We start from the raw sequence: 19,208 nt of genomic DNA on the forward strand, positions 1-19,208 counted from the left end.
CACAGCAGCATCATTCATAATAACCAAAAGTAGAAACAACCCAAATGTCTATCAGCAGAGGAATGAATAACCGAAATGTAGTGTAGCCACACGATGGAATATTATTCAGCCATAAAAAGGAATGAGGTGCTGACACATTACTACATGGATGAATTTTGAAAACACAATGCTAAGTGAAACAGAAGCCAGTTCGGAAAAACCCCACATAGTATATGATTCATTTATATGAGATGTCTAATACAAGTGAATTTATAGAGGCAGAAAGTAGATTAGTGGTTGCCAGGGAATAGCGGTTGGGGAATGATCACTAATAAGATTTCAAGGGGCAGGGGCAGACCGATAGAAAATGATCTGAAATTAGTGGTGATGGCTGCACAACTCTGATTATACTAAAAACTGTTGAATTACATACTTTAAATTGGTGAATTGTATGGGATGTGAATCATATCTCTTGAAAGTTGTTATTTTTAAAGAGAGGGAGGTGGGGCTCGGGGGCCTTCTGGATTACCTTTAAGCCTTTCAATAGATGCACATTGTGTCTCTAAATAGAGATGAAAATACACGCGGTCCAGACATGCTGTCTCTAGCAGCTCTGTGACCTTGGGCAAGTCAGTCCACCTCTCTGAGCCTCAGTGTCCTCAACTGTAAATTAAGTGTGCCCTGGAAGCCCTCAGTGTCCTGGCAGGAGCTAAGAATTTGGGACTGGCGGAGGGAGCGTGGCTGCTGTTGTGTTGATAGGGTGCGGTGGGGGAGGAGATGACGCCCCTGGTGGGTTATGCCTCCCCTCCTTTGGTGCGCGGGTAGAGCCCTGCTGAGGATCTGTATGCCCCCGCCCCCAGGTGGAGTTTCCCCCGCAGGTCTTGGAGCAGAACCCCCCCAATGGCTGGTTCCACCTTCTGCCCTTTCCCAGAGCAGACGAGGACGCTGGGTAAATGCGGGTGTGGAGGGAGAAGGCCAGGCTGGAACCCTGCTGGTACCATCTTCAGCTTGTGGGCCAGGCCTCATGGGTGCCACATGTCACTTCATTCATTCATTTAACACAAGCCTGTTGAATGTTTCACAATGTGCATTTACATGTGTCTAAATGAGGTCACCTTATTCCCATCCACCTGCGAACATGTCAGTTCACACCTGATGTATGTGTAGAACTTCGAGTCCTTCCACCCCTGTCCACAGCTGTTCACACTGTCCATACCTGTATGCATTTGTTTACACTGGCTGCATCCTTCTAAACTGGCCATATCTGTTTACACTGCCTGCGCCCGTCTGTTCTTGTTGATACCTGTCCACACCTGTCTTGCTTTGCAAATATCCATGCTTCTTACCCGTGTTCACACCTGCTGAGCTTGGCTGTCCACACCTGCCCGTACGTACTGATATTCCTTTACCTGTGATCTGGCCCCGGCCAGGGGGAACCTGGGTGCTCTGCGGCTGAAGGTGCGCCTGACTGAGGACCGCGTCCTCCCCAGCCAGTACTACCAGCCACTCCGGGAGTTGCTCATGGAGTCTGTGCTGGGGCCGGCAGAGGTGGGTGCGGCGGGCCAGCGGTTCCACTGGGGGCATGTGGGGGTCTGGCCCCTGGCCTTCCCCCGCTTTAGGGATCCCTCCCTGGGGTCTTCTGCTTTGGGGTCCCAGGGCCCCAGGCCACCTCTCCTGCCTCCTATCCCTGCTCAGGTGGATGCTGCTAGCCCCCTGGCTGTCCTGGAGGAGCTGACCTCAGGGGACTGCCGCCAGGAGCTTGCCACCAAGCTGGTGAAGCTCTTTCTTGGCCGGGGCCTGGCTGGGCCCTTTCTGGACTATCTCACCCGGCGCGAGGTGGCACGTACCAGTGAGTTGCCTATCTGACCCCAGGCATCACTCCCCAAGGATGGGTCTGGAGGAGCTCTGGGAGAGAAATGGGAGGCCTCAGGCAGAGGGCCAGGGCTGCTGTGTCTGGGTGGGTGGAGGTGGGCGGGGCAGGGTTGCTGTGGACCCCCAGCCAGCTGGGAGCGTGGTCCTGGGTTTGGGCCCTGGTTTTGCTCCTCATGAACTGTGTGACCTTGGGCAGCTCCCTTACCCACTCTGGGCCTTGGTACTGGGAACAGAGTTGATGTTGCAGATCTCCTAGCTTCCTGACGCCACCACCACCTTGGGTGGGTGGTGTGAGGTGGATCCAGCCCCCCAAATCGTAGCCAACTCTTCCCTCTGTCTTCCCAGCCGACCCCAACACCCTCTTCCGTTCTAACTCCCTGGCATCCAAGTCAATGGAACAGTTTATGAAGGTGAGTAGGTGGAGGCATGTTGGGTCTGCTGGCAGCTTCCTCAAGGGGAATCTTTTCCCGGTGCTTATTCGGACCCTGGAGCTGGCTAGCTGGGCTCGGGAGCTGGTGGCTGGTGGCCGGCCTCTCCCTGAGCTGCACCCCGACCCCAGCCCTTGGGCGCGCCCCCGGCCTTGCCCTCAGCCCCACCCCGTGTGGTGCCCCCTGTCCCCAGCTCGTGGGCATGCCCTACCTGCACGAGGTCCTGAAGCCGGAGATTAGCCGCGTCTTCGAGGAGAGGAAGTACATGGAGCTGGACCCTTGCAGGATGGACCTGGGCCGCACCAGGTGAGCAAAGCCTGAGGGATAAATCCTCCCATAGCCCCTTGTCCGCCTGGAGCCTTGTCAGGCACCCTCTCCCTCCAGCACGACTGCTCAGGAGCCCCGAATCCCACCTCTAAGCCTCACCTGCGAGCACCCAGCCCCTTAGGCTGCATGGTGCAGTGGTTACAAGCAGGACTCTGAGACATGAGCTCCCTGGGTTCAAATCCCAGCTCTGCCAGGCTGGTGGGCAAGTCACTTTAACCCCCATGAATCCATCTACCTGATGGATCGTCATGAAGATTAACTGAGTTACACACACAAAGCCCAGCTTTAAGTAATACCCCTAATGTACTAGTTATTTCTGTTACTGTTGTCGTGGTGGCTGAGGCCCTTGGGGGAAGGCCTTGTGTGTGTCTGCGAGCAGAGGTGGCATCCTGGAGGCTTGGTGACACTGGGATAGAGAGGGACGGCAGAGGAGGGCAGGCAGGGGGTCATTCCATGCCTCCATGGCTTCCTCCTTGCTTTCGAGGACTCTCCCTCTCCAGCCAGGGCGGGCCGGCTTGTTCCCACCAGGCCATCAGAGGTGGTTGCTGGGCAGTCCAGCGGGGACCATGGTGGAGCCAGGAGAGGCTCCTTCCTTTACTTTGGGCCCTGTCCACCTTCCTACCACCCAGGAGGCAGGCATCAGGACCCTCTTTTTTACAGATGAGGAAACTGAGCTTCAGAGAAGGGAGATCACCTGCTTAAGGTTACACAGTTGGGAAGTTACAAACTGGGGATTTGAACCCAGGCCCTGAGCAGAAGGGCAGAGCCCCTCTGTGAAACCTTAAGGCCACATCTTTTCCCAGGATACCTGGTGAGGATGGCGGGACTTCGTGGGCTCCTGCAGGGAGCAGGGATGTCCGGGGACCTGAGCAGGGCAGGGTTGCAGCAGACTGGACTTGGCAGTCCTGAGTTCTAATTTCTGCTCTATTGCAAGGGAACCTTTCTGAGCCTCAGTTTCCTTATCTGTTAAATGGGAACAATCAGGCTACTTAATCTAACATTGGGTTGCCATTAGGATTAAATAATACAGTGCCAGAGATAATTAGTTCAGGACTTAAGTTTGTTGGGTTTAGGGCACTGTAGGGCCAAGGACCCCCAGCCTGATGTCTATGGACTTCGCAGTTTGAGGGTTGGCAAGACAGACCCTAAACCTATATGGAGACAGGAAGGAAGGGAACAAGATCACTGCAGGTAGAAAAGTGCTATTCCATCATCCACTCAATGAAACAATTGTTAAGCACCAACTATGTACCAGGCACTTGGCTGAAGGGAACAGATGGACATACATCTCTCTTCCTGGGGGAGACAGACAATAAACTAAAGAAGAAGGTTATTGCAGGCAATCAGTGGAATGGAGGCAAATAAAATGAGGGAGGGTCGTGGGAAGTGCCAGGAGCAGGGGAGGGGCATGTGATATTCCATAGCGTGATCACAGGGGCAGCCTCACAGGGAAGGGGACATGGAAGCAAAGACTTGAAGGAGTTGAGGGAGGGAGTCGTGCACAGATATGCTGGAAGAGTGTTCTGGGCAGAGGGGAATGGCAAGTGCAAAGGCCCTGAGGCAGAAGTGTGTGTCTGGCAGGTCTGTGCTGAAAATGCACTGAACCAGGGTCCATGATGATGAGCGATGGAAGCGGGGCAGCCTCTTGGAGGAGATGGCTCCCAGCAGGGAGACGTGAACAGCACGTACAAAGGCTCCAAGATGGGACGGAGCTCTGTGTGTTTAAGCAGCTGCAGTGGGATGGTAGGAGGGAGGTTGTGGAGATCGGGTGGGAAGGTGGGTCCTCTCTGAGCTCAGTGCGGGCCGGCGGAGGGTTTTGAGCAGTCAGATTCCCGGCTCTGAGGTTGAGATGCTCCGCTTGCTCCCCCAGGAGAATCTCCTTCAAGGGTGCGTCCTCAGAGGAGCACGTGCGGGAGGCCAGCCTGGAGCTGCTGACCGGCTACCTGGGGCCCATCGTGGATGCCATTGTGGGCTCCGTGGGGCGCTGCCCGGCCGCCATGCGCCTCGTCTTCAAGCAGCTGCACCAGCGTGTGGAGGAGCGCTTCCCCCAGGCGGAGCACGAGGTGGGCCAGATGCTCCCATTGCACAGATTGGGAGACTGAGGCTGGGGAGGGTCAGTAGCTTGTCCAGGGTCACAGGGAGAGGCAGGCAGAGGTGGGATAGAACCTGGGCTGCCCACACTGAAGTCCTGTGGGTCTTGGCAGCAGTGGGGACAGTGTTCCTGGCAGGATCTGGGACCCAGGGGAGGTGATGATGATGATGATGATAATAGCAGCTAACACTATTTATAGGGTTCAGACCTCGTTTTACGTATTTATTACCTAATCTAGTCTTCACAGCCACCCTATGAAGTGGGTTACCAGTATTATTTCATTTTACAGAGAAGGAAACCCAGAGAGATTAAATTACATAGCTAGGAGCAGGTGGTGACGGGCTAGCTGCCCACCCAGGCAGGCTCCTGAATCTGCTCAGAACCACCAAATAATAGAGTCTGGTACAAAGTTAAGTGCTTCTTAAATTCCAGCTGTTTGAGAGAAAGAGAGAGAAAGATGGCTGGCACACAGAATTCAGTAGCAGACACCTAAAATAAGGTCTAAAAATAAATCCCCACGTGTGTTAGTGCTTCTCCTATACTGTACAAAAGTTGAACACTCAGTTGCTGCAGGTGAGGTAAAGGAACAAAGCAGTGAAGGTGTGGGGCAGTAGGGAGTGGTAGGGACTGTGGCAAAGTGGAGCTCCCATAGCTGGTCAACAATCGGTTATTACCATGTAGGAATGGGGACCCAATGTTGCCAGATAGTTCAGAGTTTGGTTTTTTTTAATCCAACAGTCTAGATTTTATGTGAGGTCATTCATTTAAAAATTTTTGGCAGTAATTCACCTAACATTTACAACAACAAAACAGTACTCTGAGCCCATCACGCTTGAGGCTGGACTGGCCGGTGGGTGACCAGTTTGAGGTCCCCTGGTTTAACGTTCAGTGTGCCTTCTGAGGTGGCTGTCATTGTCCTTGTTTACAAATGACATCAAGTGAGGCTAGCTCTTACATCGCGCTGACATAATAGAAGTGCAGGCTTGGGGCTCACCTTGCAGAAAGATCTATAAGTTACTAAATCTTGGAGATGTAATGGCCCAACCCCTAGAGTGTGGGTTAAGTAGTCTTGATTTATGCCACTTCCTGCTTACAGGTGGGGAAACTGAGGCTCAGAGAGGTGAAGCAGTTTGGCCAAGAGTTGCAGACTCAAAGTTAGGCCCCCAGACTCCCAGCGGGGATCTCTGCCTTCTCCCTCACCCCCCACTGAGGAGTGAGCTTCTGGCTGCAAACTGGGACGAGGCTGATTTACGCTCCACTCTGCCCGGCTCTTGCCTGGGTTGCTGCGGAGGTGCTAAGTGGGACACAGCCCAGGCAGGGAGGAGGGGAGGGAAGCCAGAGGCCAGCTCCCTGAACAGCCTGGCCCTTGTGGGAAGAGCCAAGATCAGTGACACTCGAGCGTCCCCAGTTCTCAGCCCCCACGGTGCACAGAGGCCACAGGCAGGGTGGACTTTCTCAGGCCCACGAGGGCGGATGGGGTCAGGGGAACCCAAGGGAGCCCCTTTCCCTGCCTCTCCACCACCTGTTCCTCTTTCTCATGAAAGGAGGGAGTTAATGAGCTGATGCCAGAGGCTAAAATTACCCTGAAATGTGGCGGGCGAGGGGGTGGCAGCTTTGGGGGCAGTTCAGGGTTCCAGAAGAGCGGGACCTTTGCCCCCACCTCCCGGCCACTCCAGGTACCCTGCTCCCGGCAGGGCTCAATGTCAACACCAAGGTTTCCCAGGAAGTTGGCCCGCACCCAGAGAGGGTTATGTCTTATGTGTGAATACCACCCCTAAATAAACACTGCAGCACATTCTCGGGCTAAATATAGCTCGGTGGGTGAGAGAGGTAGGTGAGGAGTGGTTTGGGGGGAGCCCGATGCACCCAGGATAGAGGCACCCGCTCTCCCTGAGTCCCCTCTGCTGGAGCTGGGGGAACCAGCCTTACCTGCAGGCAGGCCAGGCCCGGGACTCACACGGAGGGGCGCCACCCTTTACAGTTTGTAGAGGGCAGACTCTGGGCCTGGGGGGTGTGCAAGGGAGCCAGCTGAACTGAGTTCACCAGCAAGCCTCAGTTTCTTCATCTGGAAAATGAGGGTAATAGTATCTATCCCATGGCATTGTTTGAGGATTAAATGTGATCGTTCAGGCTTAGTTTCCTGACACTCAGCAAGGCCCCCTGGTAACTAGTGTTGAGTGAGGAGCAGGGAGTTCAGATTCTGCTTGGGTTCGAATCCCAGCTCTGCCACTTACAGCTGTGCAGCCTTAGAAAAGTGACTTTCCCTCTTTGGGACTCAGTTGCTTCCTCTGTAAAATGGACATATGGTTCCTCCTAGGGTGAGTATTAAATAAGCAAATGTACAGAGAAGTATTTGGCCTATTGCCATTCATTATCAGAAATCATAGATCTGGGTTTGAATCCTGTCTCCTCCTCACTCATCAGCTGTGTGACCTTGGGCAAGTCACTTGACATCTCTGAGCTTCTGCTTCCTCAACTGTAAAATGGGAATAACGAGAATGCCTCCTTCATAAGGCTGTGCCCGTAGCACAGTGCTTGGCACAAAGCAGACTCTGAGGCTAAATCTGATCATACAGGATTGGTGCAATTACTCCATTTTCCAGGTGGGGAAGCTGAGGCCCAGAGGGGAAAAGCCCCCTTAGCAGCTCAGGATGGCCTTCTGACCCATCTCCCATTCTACTTCCCCTTGTACCACTAACCTCTAGTCCTTCCTGCCTCCATTTCCCCAGCTGGGAAGTGGGTTTGGGGGGCCCCTCTCACCTGCTGCTTCTCTCGGCAGGATGTGAAGTACCTAGCCATAAGCGGCTTTCTCTTCCTGCGATTCTTTGCTCCTGCCATCCTCACCCCGAAGCTGTTTGACCTCCGGGACCACCACGCAGATCCCCAGACCGGCCGCTCACTGCTGCTGCTTGCCAAGGTGCCGGCAGTGGGGCCCCTCTCCTGGGTACTCTTAGCCAGGGAAAAGCAGGGTGGTGATGGAGCTGGGAGGCCAGCCCCGTGGAGGACCCAGATGAGACTCGGAGACTACCTTTCCATCCCGAGTGCGACAGCATTTATTTCGCTAATTTCCTCTTTGGTACAAAACCCCTACCCTTCCAGTGAGGGAGTGGGAAGCAGGCTAGTAGTCATTTATACCTTAGTATGAATTAGACAATCCTTTGCTACATTTTGAGGTTCTGATGGGCTCGAGTATGCATGGGAGGATCAAGCAGTCCTGGGTGAGTTCAAGAAGGAACAGAGAAAGGGCGCTGGGGGTCCATTCCTGTCCACTGGGAGGGAAAGCTATTGTCTAAAGCAGACACTGCTATGAGTTTTCTCCTTTCGTTGAGCACTGATTTGGGGACCAGGACTCTGGGGCTGTTCTGGGTCCACAGGGGGCCTTCCCCAGGAACACTGCAGTGAGCTTGGTCCCACCATCCCTTGCTTCAGGCTGTGCAGAGCATCGGAAACCTGGGCCAGCAACTGGGCCAGGGCAAGGAGCTGTGGATGGCCCCCCTGCACCCCTTCCTGCTGCAGAGTACTTCACGTGTGAGAGACTTCCTAGACCAGCTGGTGGACGTGGATGGGAAGGAGGGTGAGTTCCTGTGGCCCTGCCATAGCTGGCTTGTCACTCCATTGGACCTTTGGGACCTGCTCTTCTACCACCCCTCCCTCCCTCCTAGCACTGAGACTGTGGACCTGTGGGTCAGCTAGTCAGTCAACCAACATTTCCTGCCACACACTGTGCTAGGTTTCAGAGATGAGAAGAGCTCAGGCCCTCCAGGCCATTCCAGCCAATGTGGAGATGTGGGCAGGGACTGCGGCATAGCGTTCACGTGATCAACAAGTGTCTATTAAATGCCTACTGTGTAATAGACACTGTTCCAGGTGCTGGGGGAACAGCCGTGAACAAGAGAGAAGAAACTCCTGCTCTCATGAAAGTTTTATTCTAGTAGACAAGATCTAGGAGACAAGATGAATTAGTAAATCATCTGGTGTGTGAGGGAGTGATAAATGCTATGGAGAAAAAAACAAAGGAGGGAAGGGAAATGTTGGACTGGGGGTGGCAAGTCAAACTTTCAGAGAGGGTGGCCAGGAATAGCCTCACTAGGGTGATATTAAAGTAAAGACCTAAAAGAGGACAGGGAGCAAGCCATGAGGACCTTGGGGAAGTGTTCCAGGCTGGGAACAGCATGTGCAAAGGCCCTGAGGTGGAGACGGAAAGTGACAGTGAGGGGACCAGTGAAGGAGAATGAATGACGGGGAATGAAGGAGAGGTGAGGAGGGCAAGTTGTATGGGGCTGTGGGAGGGATTCTGGCTTTCGCTTGGAGTGAAATGGAGCCACGTGACGGTTTTAGGCAGAGGAGTTGGGGGCAGTAAGTCTATCGCAGTGCTGGCCCCAGGTCATGAGATAGTTGAATCCAAGTCACATAGGAGCAGCCTGTCACAGTGTGGAGCCCTGGTTTTGGCATGGTGGGGTCCCTGCCACGCTGGGGAGGGGCGTGTGTCTGGACCCTCCAAGGGTGGCTAGATCCAGGGCACTCCCTGGACTGACTCCAAAAGACGTGGCTCACCTGCAGGCTGCCTGCACCACTGCCTGCAGATCCCTCGAGTTGGAAGGCGACCCTCAAGGCCAACTTTGGGCCCCCAACTCCCTGCCATCCCCTACGCAATAACACTATTCCTTATGGAGGGCGTGGAGTCCAAGGTCACCTCGTTCCTCCACCTCACTCTAGGGGAGCAGAGAATCACGCTCATCCCTGAGGCCCTCAGCAGGTTGGGCCCGGGTGGGAAGGGTTCACAGCCTGCTATCCCCATTTCCCAGAGGCTGGGGGCCCAGCCAGGGCCCTGGTCCCACCCTCGGTGACTGTTCGAGAAGGCTACCTGCTGAAGCGCAAGGAGGAGCCCACCGGCCTGGCCTCACGCTTTGCCTTCAAGAAGCGGTACTTCTGGCTCAGCGGGGAGATGCTCTCCTACTCCAAGAGTCCTGAGTGCCAGGTGGGGCTCCTGGCCACAGCGGCGGGGTTTCCAATGGGTGGCCTCCCTCACTGAGCTACGTTTTGTACCCAGGGGGATACTGACATCCAGGAGGGGACTAGGACTTGCCCAAGGCCCTGTAGCAACTTAGCAAGTCCAAACTCTCAGGTCAGGCTCTGCTCACACCTTTAGGTCAGCGTGGGCACAGGACACATACCATCAAAGGTCCTTCAGGACGCGCCCTCCCAGATGTGGACACGCACAGGCATGGACAATGCTTAACCGCCTTCAGATGTTCCCACCTGGGCCTCTGCCCACATTCTATACAGACTCATATAAAATTGGATCTGCTTACCCAGGGGTACATGCTGTATCAGCGCACACACCCTGGCATTCATTCATTCATTCCTTCATTCATCAGGCATTAACTGAGCACCTACTATGTACCATGCAGTGTTCTAGGCACTGGAGGATACAGCAATAAACAAAACATAAAATCCCTGCTCTCACGGGGCTGCCATTCAAGTCCAGCACAAACTGAGACACACACTGGAATCTACCCATTTCTGCATCTGCACAGCCAAGAAAAATAATAGCTAACACTAGAGAGGGGGCTCACACTCTGACTCTTTCCAATTTATCAGCAGAGTGTAGATTCTAGACTTTAACTCCCTGGGTTCCAAGTCTGGCTTCAACAGCTGAGTGACGTCGGAGGGTCCTTGACCCTCTTGTGCCTCAGTTTCCTCATCTGTAAATTAGGAAGTATTAATAGACCTGGCCTGAGAAATTTGCTGTGATGATGAAATAGATTGATAAGTGTATAAAATGACATCCCAAGTGACATATCCGTGATGCTGGTGGTGGTGATGATGATGATGATGATGGTGATGGAAACTGATTCCCAGGGAAGCTGTCACTTAGAGAGCGCGGGGTGGGGTGTGTGTGTGAGGACTGCGGGATTCATGGAACTGCCAAGTGTACATGCACGTAGCACAGACGCACAGGGTTGAATGCCCCCACGCGGGGAACACCACCTGATGCACTCACCTATAGGAAAGCTGCCCAGCCCCCCCCCAACCGGTCCCAGTCCCCAGCCCGCCCTGCAGCGACAGTCCTCTCTGACAGATGCGCACCTCCATCCCGGTGTCGCACATCCGCGCGGTGGAGTGCGTGGACGAGGGCGCCTTCCAGCTGCCGTACGTGATGCAGATGGTGACGCAGGACGGCGCGGGGGCGCCGCACACCACCTATCTCCAGTGCAAGGTGAGGGGCTGCCAGGATGGAGGAGGACAGGAGGGAGGGCCTTTGGTTTCGCCCCACCTCTGACCACCCTCCAACTCCCTGCAGAATGTGAACGAGCTCAACCAATGGCTGTCGGCCCTGCGCAAAGCCAGCGCCCGCAACCCGGACAAGCTGGCCACCTGCCACCCGGGCGCCTTCCGCAGCGCCCGCTGGACCTGCTGCCTCCAGGCCGAGCGCTCAGGTGAGGGGGTGGGGCGGACTCAGGCTCCGCCCTCCACGCTTATCAATCAAGAGGGCGTCCCACCTCCACCTGGGCTGGCGGTGCAACCTTGGGCAAGTTATTTAACCTCTCTCTGCCTTAGTCTCAAGTGTGAAGTGGAGTTGATAAAGTTGCTTCCTTGTACGGTTGCTGTGAGGATTAAATGAGTTGATATATGCAAAGCGATGAGAACACTGCCTGGCACACAGGGCTCATTAGGTGTGAGGTGTTATCTTTTAAGCACCCACTAAATGCCTGGCGTCTAGTGGTGCAGGGACACCAGGCTTGCTCTCAAGGAGGACAAGTGAATAACCAGACAATCATAATACAGTGTTACAAGTGCCAAGATGAGGCTTTTGAGACTCCAGAAACTGTCTTAGACCCAACTCCAGGAGGGCCTAGCCTAGGACAGCAAGGAGGGCTTCCTGGAGGAGGTGCTGCTTAAATGTGCCCTGAGAAGAGTGAGGGCTAAGTAGAGAAGTTGGAGAAAGGGCCGGAGGAAGGGAGAGTGTTTGAGGCAGAGCAAAAGTAGGCCGAAGGATTGAAGAAGTCTGTGTGGCTGGAGCCTAGAAAGTGGGACGGCCTCAGGGAGAAGTGAGGTTACTGCTCCGTGCGAGGTGGAGGCAGTGGGGCTTGAAGGAAGTGGTAGGTTTGAAGAGTAATTTTAGAGGCAGAAGGGGCAGGGCTTGGTAACGGCCTGGCCATGAGGGCTTCTGGAAGGGGAATGGGAAGTTACTGATGACGCTGGGCCCCCCTCAGCTGCCGGTTGCAGCCGCACACACTCGGCTGTCACCCTGGGGGACTGGAGTGACCCGCTGGATCCCGATGCTGAGACCCAGATGGTATATCGGCAGCTGCTCCTCGGGCGGGACCAGCTCAGGTGGGTACCCACTCCCAGCCTACTTCACTATGACCAGCTGGGGCAGCCACCCAATGTGACCTCCCCATGATCATGTGATCATTCTTTCCACGTGCATCTAATGAACTTCTCGGGGGTCCAGGCACCAGGGGAGGGCTGGGAAGCATCCTTGGGTGGGCCCTGATGTGGAACTGGATCTTGGGGTCTTTTGATACCTGGGACTCCAGAGACACAGGCATGGACCTTGAATGTGTCCCTTCCACTTCCTGGCTGGCCTCAGGATCGCTGTAATTCAGCGATGGAGATGTGTTCCACCTCGTAGCATGGGTTCTGAAACTGGCCTGCCTGGCTTCAAGTCACTGGGCTGGGTACTCACTGGCTGTGTGATCCTGGGCTAGTTGCTTACTTTCTCTGTATCTCAGTTTCCTCATCTGGAAAATGAGGATAACAATAGTACCTACCCATGGGGTTGTCCTGAGGACCAAATAAGCTAATACAGGTAAAGCACTTTTAGGTGCCTGGCTGCATAGTTAGCTTTCAGTAAAGGGTAACAATTATTATTACGCTGTGCAACCTTAAGCAAGTTACTTAACCTCTCTGTGTCTCAGTGATCATCTGTATAATGGAGCAAACGGTAAGTACCTACCTAAGTGTTTTGTGCTAATTAAATGAGTTTATACATGTAAAGGGGTTCAATAGCATCTGGCATTCTACACATGCTTACTGTGATGATGGTGATGGTGCTGATTTACTGGAAACCTGAATTGTCTTGTGGAAAGAGTGGAATTTCTGGGTTAGAGACCAGGATTGGGACTCAGGGAGCAGCCTGGTTCTCCCCCCTCTTAACTTCCAGGATGAAATTCCTGGAGGATTCCAACATGGATGCAACTCCGGAGGCAGACCCAGAGAAGGGCTCCAGTGCCACGGAAGGTAGGGGGATAAAGAGGTCCCATTTCTTTGCCCCTCTGGTACCTCCCACAATTTGTCCTCTCCACCCCCGCTCTCCTGTTTCCAGTCCACAGAGGGTGGTGTTGGGAGTGGGAGGGGGGTCTGGTACGTCTTAGGATTCTCAGGGCACCCGGTTCATCTGGAGCCTGAGAAGCTGCTGGATCTGGATGACAGCAGCCTGCCCTGGTCTGGCTGAGCTGCTGCGGGCTCCTTGTCTCCCTCCCAGGGGCCTGTCCTGATGCCCTGGCTGGGCAGAGAGAGGCCGCCGCCCGCCTGCTGGAGGTGCTTGCAGACCTGGATCAAGCCCATGAGGTGTTCCAGCAGAAGGAGCAGGGGAAGGTGGCCCTGGGGTGCCTCAGACCCTGAGGAGATGCCAGAGTGAGCCCAGAAGGAGGAGTAAGGAGCTGGTGGGCCCTTCCCAGCATCCCCATCCCAGGAGTCTCCTCATGGCTGTCCTGTGCCTCACTGATGCTGTGGCTCGCAGGCTTCTGGAAATATCCTAGTCCCATGTGTCCTAAGCCTGGAATGCAGGGCATTGAAGCCCTCTGGCAGGGGACCAGCCTTGTACTGAATGAGTCTCACCCTCTGGGTTGAGGCAGACTGGAGTAGATGGAATAAGGAATCTGACTCACTTGGCTAAGCCTGAGGTCTTTACTTCACTGTACTGGCCTCTACCCACACTGACCAGGCCAGTCTGGCCCTGAGCTGCTGGATACAGCTGTACCTGAATCCCTAATACACATGTGGCCCCAGACAGGCACTAAACGGGCTCAGCCCTTCCTGTTTTCATGTCTGCCAATCCATGTGACCTCAGTGATCCTCCTGAACCCTGTCCTTGGCTGAGAGTCCTAACCACAAGCTTCCAGAATCAGATGCCCATAGGAATAACAGGCTGAGAGCCCAGACTCAGACCCGTGGAGCCTGGGAGACCTCGGGCCAGGCTCTTTCCCTCTCTTTGAGCCTCAGTATATCCTGTAAAAAAAAAAATGAGGAGGGAGTGAGTCTAGATGTGTGGTTTTCAAACTGGGTTCCATGGAGGTAGCCTGGGTGCCAGGGAGGGGTTTCTCAGACTGTGGTCTCAGTCTGGTTTGTCTGCCAGGAATGTAGATTCCTGGGACCCACCCAGATCTATTGAGTCAGAATCTGAGGGAGTGTGAGGGCAGGAATCAGGATTTTTGACAATTTTCACAGGTGATGTGGATGCATATGAGATTTGAGGGTCACGGTGATTTTATATATTAGTGTTTGAGGTGAGATTTTGTTTGAGGATGAATCACAAGGTAAACTGTTTTGGAACACCTAACTAGTGGAATTGGAATTTCCAATTTTATGTGACTAGAGGGTAGGACAGAAACCAAAGCCTATCTGGCTGGGTTTGGGTTTTAGAGGGTTGTTGGGAGTGAGTGAGGAGGTGTGACTTGGACCAGGAAAGATACAGTGCTATACTGCAAGTGGCCAGCAGGGGTCGCGTGGAGCCTCAGCATCCACCACAGCAACCCAGCATCCTGGGATGTTGCAGAGGCTGACAGGAGGCATGCTGCCGATCCTGGGATATGTCCCTATCTCTCCTTGGGCAGAACCTGCTCCTCCAACCTGAGGGCAAGGGCTGGGGGGTTCGGAGGAGCTAATGATGGCATCCCCCAGCTCCTCCATATTTTCTTGGAGACTCTCAGCTCCCAGCCCGAGTTCCTTATTCCTAGTAATTGTACCAGGGAGCAGCCGTGTGCACTGCTTTGCACTTGTGCCTGAGAACGAAACTTTCCCCTCTGCCCTCTTGAGGACTAGCACTGGGAGGGTCTGCCTCTACCACCATCACACCCCCTGCCTGACCCAGGACAAGAAAAGTGTGGAGACCCTCCACCTCCAGCTGCCCAGTGCTGATGGGGTAATGGTCCTGGGTCAACATTTTGTTGCAAGCTCCCCCTTCGGATGGACCAGAGACCCTCAGAAAGAGCCACCCACTCCCCCTTCTTGACAGGAAAAGACCCAGCTGAGGAGGAGAAAGAGCGTTTATTTCTCCACCCACAGTGGGACTGGTAGATTTTCAAAAGAGCAATCACTGGCGTCCCTTTAAATCTTGGCTGACTTCCACCATGGCAGCCAATCAACAGAGGCGGAGCTGGTGAGTTGCCTGGGCAACAGGCCCCTGGTTGGCCGAGACTATCAGCCACCCCACTGCCCACTCCCAAGGAAAGGGAAATGGACTCTTTGCTGTCCAGTCTGCTTTTTAAACCTGCTGGCCTAAGGTAGGCCTCCTCGTCTCGCTCCTGAAGCCAGAAGCTCCTCCAGCCTTTTGATCTTGCTGTTGGTAGGGACTTGGGTGGGGAGGAAAGGAAAACAGTGCCTTTATCAGGTACAGACATAAGGCCTGGGGATGGGAGGGGAGAAGGAGGTGGTCAGGGTCCCAGAAGGATGAAGAGACACAAGCACAAAATAAGATTCTTCTAGTCCCTCTGTCTGCCCGCCCCTTTGCAAAACTGCTGAATAATCTGGGGGCTTTCCCTTCGTGGGCCCACAATTGCCTGTCAGTGGGTGGCAGAGATAGAGGGAGGCTATCTGTCCCCCCCCCCAAGTGGCCCTCTGTCCCCTGCTGGAGCCCCACCAGGCCCCCAAGTGCCGGACCTGAGTCGTCCTGCTTGCAGACAAGCCTGTACAGCTGACAAAGATGGGACTCCACATGGGAGTATCACAGGGGTCTCTCCATCTCTCCCCCCACTCTGGGGATAAGTAGAGGCACGTGGGTGTGCGTGCATGTGTTCAACAGGACACCTGTGTTTGTGTGAGGGAGTGGGGCTCTGTCTTTCTGATAGGGAGGTTGCTGTGGTTTCCGGTACACTCTGGCGACCCTCTTGGGGAGTAATTGGTCAGAGCCCGCGGGCCCGCCATCCTCCCATCATCCCAACTGCCACCAGCCAAATCCCCGGATCGCTTCTGGCCCCTCCCACAGGCTCCTCCCCAGACCTGAGCCCGGGCTGCCAGGGCACACCTGGCGCAGGAAGGCATGTGGCGGACCAGGGGCAAAGCAGGAGGGAGAGTGGGCAGCCTCGGGCCTCAGGCCTTGGCCACGGCCTCAGACACACCCTGGGCTGTGAGCTCGGCCAGCACGTTGTCTAGGTAGCTAGCGTCCGGGTAGCCATGGCCCGTGAGGTTGGATCCAAACTCCGTCTTGTGGTGGATCTCGTTCCACACCACGGTGTCCGACTCGCCGGTCGTGTTGGATGTGCCGATGGTGAAGATGAGTCTCCGCTCCCAGGCGGTGATGAGCAGCCTCAGCACCTGGAGGGCGGGGGTGGGGCGGGGCGGGGCGGGGTGGGTGGAGGTCACGGGCAGCCCCGCCCCCAGCTTGAGTCCCTCCAACCCGCCTCCCTCTCTCCCTGACCACACTGGTTCCTCCGCAGGATTCCCTGTAGCTGCCCGGCTTGGCCACTTCCTTCCCTAGACTGACTCCCACTCTGAGCAACCCCAGTAAAAGCTCCTTCCATGGTATTTGCCTGTTTCTTTGAGGGGAAGGGTCCGAAGCTGATGGTCCTCAGCTGTGTTTGGTTCAGACCTCACACTATATTAAATAGCCACTTCGTGACTTCATTGGCAGTATTTGAAAACCTGGTGATTTCACATGAAAATCGGAATTTCTGGACTCTCTTGAAAAACAAAAAGTAAAAGTAGACAACCTCTAGCAGGGTAGTGAAGAGCCTAGACTTCTTGGATTCAAATCCAGGCTCCACCACTTACTAGCTTTGTGATCTTGGGCTAGTGGCTTGCCCTCTCTGAGCCTGCATTTCTTTATCTCTGAAATGGGGTCAAGACCTTGACCTCAGCAGGCTGGTAAATGAGATGAGGTGTGCGAGGGGACCAGCAGGGCCAGGCGCGCGCGCACACACACACACACACACAACACACGTGGTTATGGTCGATACTGGTGCCGGGACTGGGGAGAACGGGGACCACAGGCCAAGCTGATGGTGGCTGGGGCCCAGCCTGCTCCTCACAGCACCCACCTTCCGGCCCTTCTCGTTGTTGGGCAGATAGCAGTGGCGTGGGAAGCCTCTTGCAGTGAACTTCTTGCCTGGATTTGGGTGCTCAGGGCCCTGTGGGGAGGGGCAGCAGGGGCTTGAACTACAGACAGCAGTTGGGGGGGTGTCTCTGGAGGGTTCAGAGGAGTCGGGGTCTGAGGGCTCACCTGGATGCCAGTGGGGATGTCGTAGACGATGCGGATGGTCTGGGTGTCAGCGAAGCCGGGCAGCGAGTGAGGGATGAGGTGAAACTCCATCTTCCCAGGTGGCTGAGTGCCCGTCTTCTCCCCATAGATGGCCTTGCAGGTGGGGCACTGCAGGCTGCCATCCTGGGGCGGGGGGGGGGGGGGTCGTGAGGTCCCCAGGTGCCCTGGCCCCGCCCAGTCCTCCTGCCAACTCCCCACCTGCTGCCCCACCCGGCCCACCTTGTTGCCATTGGAGTACATGGCCACGAGGCACAGCAGGTGGTACATGTGACCGCAGCGGCCCAGGCGGCCAACCAGCTCTGGTCGCACGACCTTGTGCCGAAGAACGCCGTCATAGCCAGAGGCTGTGACCAGACGCTCCATGCAGATGGTGCAGTCCTGAGGGAGGGGAGGGGGCACAGACGGGAGACTGAGAACTGGGGAGGGTGGGGCACCCCCCTGCCGGGGTCAGTACTTCCCCTCCATAGGGGCCAGACCCCAACCTCCCAAGGGCAGCAAACCACCCCCTCTCTGGCACCCATTAGTCAAAGGGAGAAGCCCACCCCCAGCCTCCACCCCAATTCAGATACCTGGCAGAGGAAGAGCTGGCTCCCTCACGCCCCCCTCTAGTGGGATTAAAGGCTTAGCTATTGAAAGCAAAACTTAAACACATTTGGCGGAAAATATGGGTGAAAATAAGATGCAAAAACTGTTAAGCATCAAAAGATTGATAATTGTGATTCTGCTTAACGTCAGCATTTCTGTTTATCAAAAGATTTATCGTAAAGAAAGTGAGACGGCAAACCCACAACAAACTGGGGGAAGAGACTGTAACCCATAGGAACAGGAGGAATTTGTATCACGGGAGAGGCGGGGCAGGCTGGGCTCTCCATCTCTGGAGGCGAGGCTGCCTGCCCTCCGCCCAGGTACCCTCCCCTAGGGGCTCACCTCATCAGGTGGGTTCTTCACTTTCTGTGTGTACCTTCGAACCACATCCTCGGGGTTCTTACCTGCAAGGACAGAGGAGTGGGGTAGGCTTGAGGGTACCCAGAGTCTAGCCTTGAGGGCTTGGCTCAGGACAGGGTCAGGGGTCAGCAGGGTGGGGTCAGGAGCTTAGGGGATGGCAGGAGTCACGTTTGATGTCATGGGAGTTGGTGGCGGATAGGGTCAGGGAACGGGAGCTGAGATGGGGTCATAAGTCCTAAGAACAAATTGGAGGTCAGGGGTCAAGGCTTAATGGGGTTAAGTTCAGGGGTCGGGTGTGGAGGGCGTACTCTTTTTGAGGTGCTTCTTCTTGGTCTTGCGGCACACCCCGGGCACGCCTGGCACAGGCTTGACGTCGCTCTTGCTCACGGGTGGGGGGTGCAGGATGGGCTTGGGGGCCCGCGTCAGGCACACGGGCAGCCCGGCGGCGCAGAGCAGGATCCCGGTCATCCCTGAGGGGGCGGCTGGGACAGTTAGTGGGCGGGGCACTCGTCCTGGCCCCGCCCTCCCTGCGCTCCCGTCCTGGAGTGGACTCCTGGGGGTCCCCCCCCAGAATCCTCCCTCCTGGTGCTCCCAGAAATCCTCAGATGGGTGGGTGAGGTGCCCCCTGGGCCCTGTCACTCAGCCCCACCCAAGGCTGAAGCCAAGTGGAGTGCCTTCTGCGGTCCCCGCCCCCAGTGTTACGGCCCAATGGTAGGGGGCGTTTCCTCTGGGCCCTGCCCACCATCCCCGTTAGGGGGCGGAGTCACGGGGGCAGGCGGGGCTGTCTCCTCGTGGGCCCCGCCCTTCTTTCCTGTCCCGGCCTGGACCTCACCTGCCAGGGCGGGGTGAACTGGCCCCGTACCATTCAAGTTCTTCACCGGGAGCGCGGGGACCCTGAGGGGAGAAGAGAAGAGGCTGCAGCCCCCTCACACCAGAAGATCAGGGGACCGTGGGATGCCTTCGGCTCTGGCTAGTGGGCGTGCTCCGACCCCTGTGTGCCTGTCCCAGTCATCTGGAACGACCACCAGCGAACACCATTCCTACTTGACATCCTTCTATTATGGGGTGCGGTGTGACCAGG

General features: G+C 55.5%; 2 protein-coding genes across 2 annotated transcripts in view; one reads left to right on the forward strand and one right to left on the reverse strand.

The window, feature by feature from the left end:
- RASAL1 (RAS protein activator like 1) overlaps positions 1-13,598 on the forward strand; it is a 29,135-nt gene extending 15,537 nt beyond the window's left edge. The window contains exons 8-21 of the mRNA XM_010963590.3: positions 840-928; positions 1,410-1,527; positions 1,675-1,828; positions 2,197-2,261; positions 2,473-2,585; positions 4,477-4,669; positions 7,478-7,615; positions 8,128-8,272; positions 9,504-9,676; positions 10,781-10,918; positions 11,003-11,138; positions 11,916-12,036; positions 12,869-12,945; positions 13,190-13,598. Of these exons, the coding sequence (XP_010961892.2) occupies positions 840-928; positions 1,410-1,527; positions 1,675-1,828; positions 2,197-2,261; positions 2,473-2,585; positions 4,477-4,669; positions 7,478-7,615; positions 8,128-8,272; positions 9,504-9,676; positions 10,781-10,918; positions 11,003-11,138; positions 11,916-12,036; positions 12,869-12,945; positions 13,190-13,329 (1,800 nt within the window). The 3' untranslated portion in view covers positions 13,330-13,598. The remainder of the gene's footprint in view (positions 1-839; positions 929-1,409; positions 1,528-1,674; positions 1,829-2,196; positions 2,262-2,472; positions 2,586-4,476; positions 4,670-7,477; positions 7,616-8,127; positions 8,273-9,503; positions 9,677-10,780; positions 10,919-11,002; positions 11,139-11,915; positions 12,037-12,868; positions 12,946-13,189) is intronic.
- A 1,356-nt stretch (positions 13,599-14,954) lies between these two features.
- Positions 14,955-19,208, reverse strand: part of DTX1 (deltex E3 ubiquitin ligase 1) — a 35,903-nt gene continuing 31,649 nt past the window's right edge. Inside the window, exons 4-10 of the mRNA XM_074356606.1 lie at positions 18,960-19,021; positions 18,436-18,597; positions 18,110-18,171; positions 17,402-17,560; positions 17,144-17,305; positions 16,962-17,051; positions 14,955-16,239 (exon numbers count right to left, since the gene is read on the reverse strand). Of these exons, the coding sequence (XP_074212707.1) occupies positions 16,015-16,239; positions 16,962-17,051; positions 17,144-17,305; positions 17,402-17,560; positions 18,110-18,171; positions 18,436-18,597; positions 18,960-19,021 (922 nt within the window). The 3' untranslated portion in view covers positions 14,955-16,014. The remainder of the gene's footprint in view (positions 16,240-16,961; positions 17,052-17,143; positions 17,306-17,401; positions 17,561-18,109; positions 18,172-18,435; positions 18,598-18,959; positions 19,022-19,208) is intronic.

This window comes from Camelus bactrianus, chromosome 32, assembly GCF_048773025.1.
Source record: "Camelus bactrianus isolate YW-2024 breed Bactrian camel chromosome 32, ASM4877302v1, whole genome shotgun sequence".
Classification (NCBI taxonomy): Eukaryota; Metazoa; Chordata; class Mammalia; order Artiodactyla; family Camelidae; genus Camelus; species Camelus bactrianus.